This window comes from Alternaria triticimaculans (assembly GCF_023758025.1).
Source record: "Alternaria triticimaculans strain BMP 0046 chromosome Unknown scaffold_11, whole genome shotgun sequence".
In the NCBI taxonomy this organism is placed as follows: domain Eukaryota; kingdom Fungi; phylum Ascomycota; class Dothideomycetes; order Pleosporales; family Pleosporaceae; genus Alternaria; species Alternaria triticimaculans.
This window is the reverse complement of record NW_026055968.1, coordinates 718,694-726,519: the sequence shown is the minus strand read 5'-3', so window position 1 is coordinate 726,519 and position 7,826 is coordinate 718,694. Positions and strand designations below refer to the sequence as shown.

The 7,826-nt window shown below is 52.1% G+C and overlaps 2 protein-coding genes across 2 annotated transcripts; one reads left to right on the top strand and one right to left on the bottom strand.

The window, feature by feature from the left end:
• Positions 1-1,521: 1,521 nt before the first annotated feature.
• On the top strand, positions 1,522-2,289 carry J4E78_007399 (uncharacterized protein; the record flags this gene model as incomplete). The annotated part of the gene is made up of 1 exon (XM_049368006.1): positions 1,522-2,289. The coding sequence occupies one exon, from the start codon at positions 1,522-1,524 to the stop codon at positions 2,287-2,289; it is 768 nt and encodes a 255-aa protein (XP_049220327.1).
• Positions 2,290-4,941: 2,652 nt separating this feature from the next.
• J4E78_007398 (uncharacterized protein) lies at positions 4,942-7,059 on the bottom strand (the record flags this gene model as incomplete). The annotated part of the gene is made up of 3 exons (XM_049368005.1): positions 4,942-5,516; positions 5,567-6,613; positions 6,786-7,059. The coding sequence occupies 3 exons, from the start codon at positions 7,057-7,059 to the stop codon at positions 4,942-4,944; spliced, it is 1,896 nt and encodes a 631-aa protein (XP_049220326.1).
• Positions 7,060-7,826: the final 767 nt, after the last annotated feature.

Sequence of the window (7,826 nt, the reverse complement as noted above, 5' to 3'; positions counted from 1 at the left end):
GCTGAAAGTTGCGCTGGATGGTTTCAAATGTGTATGCGACCCGTTGTACTTATACGGAAGATGTCTTCCGTCCGCGGTCGGGGCTGTGGAATAGGTGCGACGGGTGCAGCTGTTGGTCGCGACGTGTTGCTTCCCGAAATTCGGCACCAAGAAGGGTACTGGGTATTGCGAAGGTACGGAAAAATTTCTAATCAAGCCAATCAGGTCTAAAAACCGATTCGCTTCTCTGCGGTGTCCGCGCTGAAGGATGTCTGGATTGCGCTGGGTTGCGTGTGAGTGTGCGGTGCCGCAGCAAAGCGCAATTGCCGATGACGTTGTTCCGAAGGTGCGGTGCGAAGGAGGTTTCGCGACAAAGAACACCGAATTTTGGGAGTATAAGCTTATGAGTTGAAATTGAGGTGGTAGAGAGAGAATCGCCAGGAGAGCATGGTAGGAGAACGAAGGTTTCGGTGTTTAATCGGCAGCGGAACCCGGGCGCGTGCCTTTCCTATGCGGTGTCTGCGGTATGACGCTCGAAGAGGGGTGGTTTTGCCTTTAAAGCGGGGGAGGGGAAGCGCTCCACGACCAACAACATGACAGCAAAGTCGCCCAGCCTCGTCACATGGAGCCTCAAATCTTTCAGCCTCTTCCGAGCTCGAGAGGCAAGCCGTTGATCGGTCTCAGCATCGTCGATCAGGCCAATGCTAGCAAAACTAGACTCTGCGCCCGGCAAAGCATCCGCGCGGGTGTCAGTGTGACTTCACATACAGCGGGTCGCGAGTCCAACAGATCCACATAAGACGACGCCGTCGTGTTTTCTCCAGTGGGACTCCAGGGGGCTCCGGTGGGATACCCGCATCGAACCCACCCAGAGCCTCATCAATTTACCAGCTTCGGCGGTATCACAACACGCGCACCGTGCTCACGATCTTAACAATAAGGGTTGGCGGGTTGCTCCAAGCTCCAGGAGTCCTTCACCGACCTTCGAACACCTTGGTCACCAGGCTGTCCACGACGCTCTTTACTTCCAATGGACTAATGCGATGTCAGCAGAAGCTGTTCGCCTTCGGCAATGACTCGCTATCGTGCTGTGCCACCTGGGCTTACTACGCTTACCACCATGCGAATCGATGATTTGGATGGCTCCATGGATGGCATTTTGCGCGATGCACGCGAAAAGTCCGATGTCAATCACAACAAACATGCCATTGACGATCTGATTGCAATATCCATGGCTCCCCGCGGATGATCTGGACTTTGGAATGGGTCACCCAGCGAAGCTTCGAGACACAGAATTTTGGAACTCGGAGGTATGAGCATCGGAGCTGACCACGCGTTATGTGTGATGTGTTGCCGAACATGGGATAGTTATCGGTATAAAGTTAGGCATCCGTGCCAAGTGGAGCTAAGTGGGTAGGACTCGTAATGGCGGAATGCCAACCCAACGTTGCCCGGATCACGGCGGCACGTGATCCTCTGCATGGGGAAGGTCCGAGCGTGTCCTTTCCTCCTATCTCAAACCCACCTTCCTACCCGACGGCCATGTCCATATCATTGCTGCCCAAGGAACTTCGCCTGCAGATTTGGTCGCTTGCATACCACAACGAGCCCCCTCGCCTGGTTGCGCTGGAAACGAAGCCACACGCAGAAAGTCATGACGAAACGCAGTTTTGCCCACGGTACTCACCTAGCCCTGCGCCGACTGTGGTAAACATATGTCATGAGTCGCGCGAAGAGGCTCGTTACCAAGCTATCAAAGCGGACCATATCGTGGAGCTGCCGTCGGACATTCCAGGTACCGGTGGTGGCGGATTCTACTTCCGTCTCGATACCGACATCCTATTGATACAACTGGAAGGGAAGCGCGTGAAGCACTATGACGACTCGCCCGATGTAGGACTACTGGCTCACTTCAGACGTGCGACGGGCTGCAATCCCGAACAGCTGCAAAAGGTTGCTGTCACCAAAGTAATACTGAACGGATTTCGAGATGGTAGCCTATCAAACGTCCTTCGCGAGTTCCCCAAGATCTCGCATATGGTGATGATGCTCACAGAAGACATATGGGAGAAGGATATGGAGAAAGAGCTATTTGTTCGCGCTGCTGCGAGGATAGTGCGCATGTACAAGCTCGATTTGATGAACCGAGCCAGCAGCCAAGGCAAGACATTCAAGCCGCATCCTTTCGACGTGGATTTTGCCAGGCTTCGCCACGGTCAGCTGGATATCGTAGCGAAAGATATTTGGAGAGATTGGAGTGATGGAGGAGATGAATGGGCGACGCTCGATAACTCTGAACCATTCTGGTAGTCTACGGAACATCATGATATATCCGATCACCCTTTTCCGGTAATTGAAGAAAATCCGGCGGCGTGTCTTCCGCTGCCGGCAGCTGGTGTTTCTCTGCCCAATACCTGATCGCATCAAAGTTCCGACACGTATGGACGGTATTGAAGTCCGACAAAGGCTTGCAATGGCTTGTCCGGAGGCTGATACCATACTTGACCCAGAACGCCATTGTCAACTGTACACATGAGTTGTTGCCGCAAGATGTCGAGACAATGAGCTACAAATGTGAGTAACATCTCCAGATGTATGCAAGGACGCCAACTTACTAACGTGGTGTTTCAGGATGTCTGCATCGTTGGAGAATGGACCAAGCCCTTGCTCCTGGTAATACTCGAAATTCCAAGAAAGAGACTTTCGCAACAGGTTCTACACATGGTCAACATCTTTCCTGACACAGTATTCGCAAAACCCACCAAGCAATGCAGATGGTGCAAGCCTTCCACGTGTGCCGGATATCCACCTCCGTATTCCTCCTTGATTTTTACTTGATCAGAAGCAAGACCCGATTTTCCAGCCTCCTCACTTGGTACTCTCGCGGCATGGTCTAGTCATGGATGTTAAATACTGGAATCTCTGCACATCAGGAGAGCTTACAGTCGACACCCAACTCTTTCCACGCCGCATCTACTTCAGGTCCAGCATCCAGTCGATATGCATTTGATACCAACAAGGATCCGTTGAACTGGATCTGGTTGTAGGTAACCCCGACATCCTTGATGATCGGAGCTAACAATATTAGCAAGACATTCCTCATAAGCAGCTCCATCGACCGTACAATACTGTGAGGTGTGCCTGATGCAAAACGCATCTGCATCGAGTCGTTCCCTCTGAGCTATCCATGCCCCTAGGAAGGCAGAGAGTATAGCTGTGCCCAGGAACGCGGTACCGATTGCTAGCCATGACCAATGCCGCGTTATTTTTCGCAATGGCCGCAAATCGAGCGAGGGTTCTTCATGATCTGCAAGCAATCTCTCGCAGTCCTCATTCTCTCGATCATGTTCGTAACTTGGTTCTTTCTCAGTTTCGACGTTCGACATGGCGGCAATGAAGAAGAGATGGAATTATCTACACGGGATTGAAAGTGAAGGCAGAAGCGAGAGGCATGCCAAATCGAAAAAAAGCGACGATTATCCATGGCCAAAACACTGCGGATGGTCAGTCGCACTCCCCCGGGGCCAGCTTCTAGCTCTTACCCCGCCTAAGCTGAATACGACACACGATGCACCCCTCCATTCACGATCGCTGGTGGCGTTTTAGGGCTGAGCTGGGACACACAACCACCACGACCTGTCTCGTATACCTTGTCGGAAATAATGGTCATCATCTGCGCTAAGCTTCTTTCGAGCAGCTTGCAGCGCGCGTGCCGCATTTTCGATAGCTGGCTTTCGAACTCGACGCACCACCCACAAGAATAGATACGGGACTAGAGTTGACAAGCAGAATCAATAGCACAATGCCAGCTACCATTACGAGCGCCACATTGGGTCTTGCGTAATCTACAATGCACGATGCGGATTCCAAAGCGTCGAAGCTTTGTGGGGTTGCAGTGACATTTCTTCGACACCGAATGTCCACTACCAAGGTTCTAAAGCTGACATCCACACCGACCTCAAGTGTATGACGCCAAAATCGCTCTCAGCTCTCCACAAATAACGATGTGCTTTTGCATAGACGACTTGGTTCCAACAAGATCTTGACTACTCTCCACTCTTTCCCCAGCGCCATCCCGCCAGCTCCTCACTACGCCCCCGTACTCACGGCTTTGACCGGATCAAGCTCAATAGTCAGCCCGCCGCACATACGAGATCTAGTCTGGAATCACGCCACACAGGAAGACGGCCAGCGCACGATGTAGCTAAGACACGCGGGGGAGGCATGCGAGTAGGTAAGAGCTAGCTTCAGATAAGCGATTAAAGGACCTATGTACATACATATATAAGGATGATGCTCGTTATACATATGTATTCACAGCAGGACTCCATTCCTACTACCTACCCATACAAGCCTATCCTCTGCCTCTTACTCATTAATACCAACTTTCTCTCTTCAACCCCAAACATCAACCATGAAGTCCGTTCTATCCATCCTCGCTCTCGTAGCATGCGCCCTCGCCGCACCAGCTGCAGTTGCCCAGGGTAAATACAGCACATACGGTATGCTATACCCTTTCATTCACCTACCATCTTCTCCTCCCTTTCTCCTACCTCGCCTCTCTCCGTCATACTAACACCGCAACAAGGCGACTATAAGAACGTTCCTGCGCCTGTGGGCGGATACGGCGACTACAAGAACGTCCCAGCTCCCAAACCAGCAACCTACGGCGACTACAAGAACGTTCCTGCGCCTGCGGGAGGAAACTACGGGACATACAAGGGGTATGCGAAGGAGTAGAAGAGACTTATGGGCTATGAGAGTGTGTAGCATACGGAGATAGCACTAAAGCAGACTCTCGAGATCGTATTTCAGCCCAGCCTGTGGCTTATGAATCATGAATCATGAATCATGAATCATAAACATCATACACATTTCCTCTCTTCATCATCATCTTCATAGCAGTGAACATCCATACCCTAACCATCCTTCCCATCACAGCTGTCTAGACACACAACATCATCACGCCTCAATCTTAACCCCAGGCCCAATTTCCTTTATCCTACCTTCCAACCTCGGCGCAATAGCTTTCGTCCAGTTGACCTGGAACTCCGCGCCATCTAGCTCATCGCACAGCTTAGGGTTTCCCTTGAGACCAGCAACACGCCACCATTTCCGCATCACACGCCTTATCATCTCGGTCTGCTTATCCGTGAACTGTATCGGGACTCTGGAATCGTACATTGGGCCATCATCTTCATCTTCATCTTGGTCTGGGTCCTCTTCTCCGAGGGTGTCGTGTGTGTTGTCGTCGCGTTGGTTCTTCTCACCAAGATCTTCAACGGGATTGTTGCCACGGGATTGGGTAGGCGAAGTAGGAGAAGGGTCGTGGAACGCATGACCGTGTTTCTGCAAGTTCGTTTGTATGGACGCAAATCTCGAGTTCATGGACTTGCCCCAGCGTTTCCATTTGCCAAGAACTTTCAGGGACATGAAGTATTGGCGCAGGATGGTGGAGATGAGGACGCCGTTTTCTTCCGAGACGATTTCTTTGGCGACGCCGCCTTCTTCTTCGATTAGGAGGGATGTGTAGCCATCTGGAAGGAGTTAGTAAGTGGTCTGTCTCTGTTGAGAGATGGCGACGTACCTTTACCGCGACCCATGTAGCCTCGTGTAGCAAGAACGTACTCGCGCGTCTCGTCTACAGGCTCTTCTCCGATTGTCACGTTTGTTACTCTCGAATGTGGTGGTTTGGAGTAGTCGGCTTCGAAGGTGATGTTGGAGACTTGTGGGAATCTTCCTTCGAGGGCTGGGTAGTTGCTGACGCCGTTCTCCAGTGCTTCTCGTATCGCCTTGCCGGTGACCTTTAGTACTACGACTGGGTCTTCGAATGGGAAGCAGTTGACCAGATCTCTGAGCTTCAACAATCCAGGAGGATAGATCTGGTCACCGCGTATCGTTCCGGCGGCCATGATACAGCACTCTGCTGAGTAGTAGTAGCGCATGAGATCGCAGACGAAATTGCCGATATTCGACTCCTTTGTCCGTACAGTTGTGAACCGGGCGTCAAGTGGCGCAGCGGTGTATCCGATCGGCTTGTCTAATCGCTTTCTAATTTCCCGCGTTTGTTCTTCGACCAGTTCCATTGCCTGGGGATCTTGTGGTATGCTGCTGACAATGTCTCGCCGTATGATCTTGAAATCCCATCCTTTGCCTTCAGGCTTCCGCCATGCCTCGACATGAGAGAGCTGTTTGAAGTCGGTGCCTGAACGCAGTACTTGGGTGCCGTTGATCAGGCTGTACGAGTAGTAGTGGTCGTGGCCGCCGAGAATAATGTCAATCAAGCCGCCGCCGCATTGCTTCGCCAGCTTGTTGTCGTTGGGCTCTCGCTGATGCGACACGCATACGATGATCTCTGCGCCCTGCTCCTTCAGGCCAGGCACAAGTTCCTTCGCAGTCTCTGAGGCGCTCTTGTATATGATGTCCGGCGGCAGCGCGTTGATTGTGTCGAGCCACTCTCGTTCTGCAAGTCCGATGACGCCAACTTTGATGCCGTTGGATGCTGTGAGCATGACCGTCTTCTTCGCGTTTCCGAGTGGGACGCCGTCGCCGAGGGCTGGATCGTGTACGTTTGCGAGGAGCCATGGGAATTTGCATTTGGCTGTGAGGTAGCGATACTGCTTGACGCCAAAGTCTAAGTCGTGGTTCTGGGACGTCGTTAGTTGGAATCAACGTTTACAGACATTGACGTACATACTCCTACGCAAGAGACGTCTGTGCCAATGTTGTTCAACACAGGAACCATGTGGCTTCCTAGAATTAGCGTCAGTCTCCTTGCATACCCTCGGGCGATTCAGCTCACTCACCCTTTGTGATACTACTTTCAATGCTTGGATTGAACGCATCTCCAGAGAAAAAGGTCAGAAGCTTTGGTTGGTCCTTGAATCTCTCATCGTTTCTGTAATAGTTGACAAGAGTTTGGAATCGAGCGTATCCGCCCACGGGCTCTCTCGACCCCGCTTCTACGTGGTAGACATCATTGTAGTGTAGGAAACGGAGGTCTGGTGGGGCATTTGGCGCGCCGCTTTCGGGCTCGCATATGAGCAGTTCTTCCGCTGAAGGGTGGTCTGTAGGTGCCATGATGAAGTTGGAGTCTATTTCATACGTGTTCCAACGCGTGAGATAGTCGTCGGGGGATTATGGTATCCAAGGCGTCCTTGTCGCGTGTTCGAGCGGTGAGCACGCCCCGACGCTGCTGTGCATCATCGAACGCAGCTAGCGCTTCAGGGTCCAGGCTGAGCTGCATGGCGAGGGCGCGTGGACCAATGACGATGACGTCTTTCTAAGTCGTGGGTGGATCTGCAAGGGGCAGTTTTGAGGCTGACGGGTGCCGTACCGCTGCCGCATGGCATGTATGAGGGGTCAGGAAGGACCTCTGGAATGGCGCGCATCAACAACGGTGCTACACGAAGCTCAGGCCACTCCAGATCCCTTGCACCAAGACTTGTGAATGCATGTAGGTACTTTCTATTGAACTACTTGCTCTAATAGATAGAGCAAAGGTAATGCCTCATATACAATAATGTAGCCAGTGAAAGCAAGGGCTGTGCTTCTCGATGCCATGTCTGGACGATGCAAAACGCCAGTGCCCTCCAAAGCGGATATCACCGGTCCAGAAATCATGATCATAAGAGAGAAGATGCGCCCTTTACCCAAGCCCAGAGGGACAACGCCGCGAAACCCACACAAGAATCCAAAGAAATGCAAACCGCGGTTGGAAGCTCCCTCTACAAAGCATTCCAACCATCCCAGAGATTTAACCTAGCCTTGCCCTTACCCTTCGGGCCTTGCCTAGACCCAGCTCCCGCTGGACCCGTCCCAGAACGCCTTGAACTCCTTCCTAATTC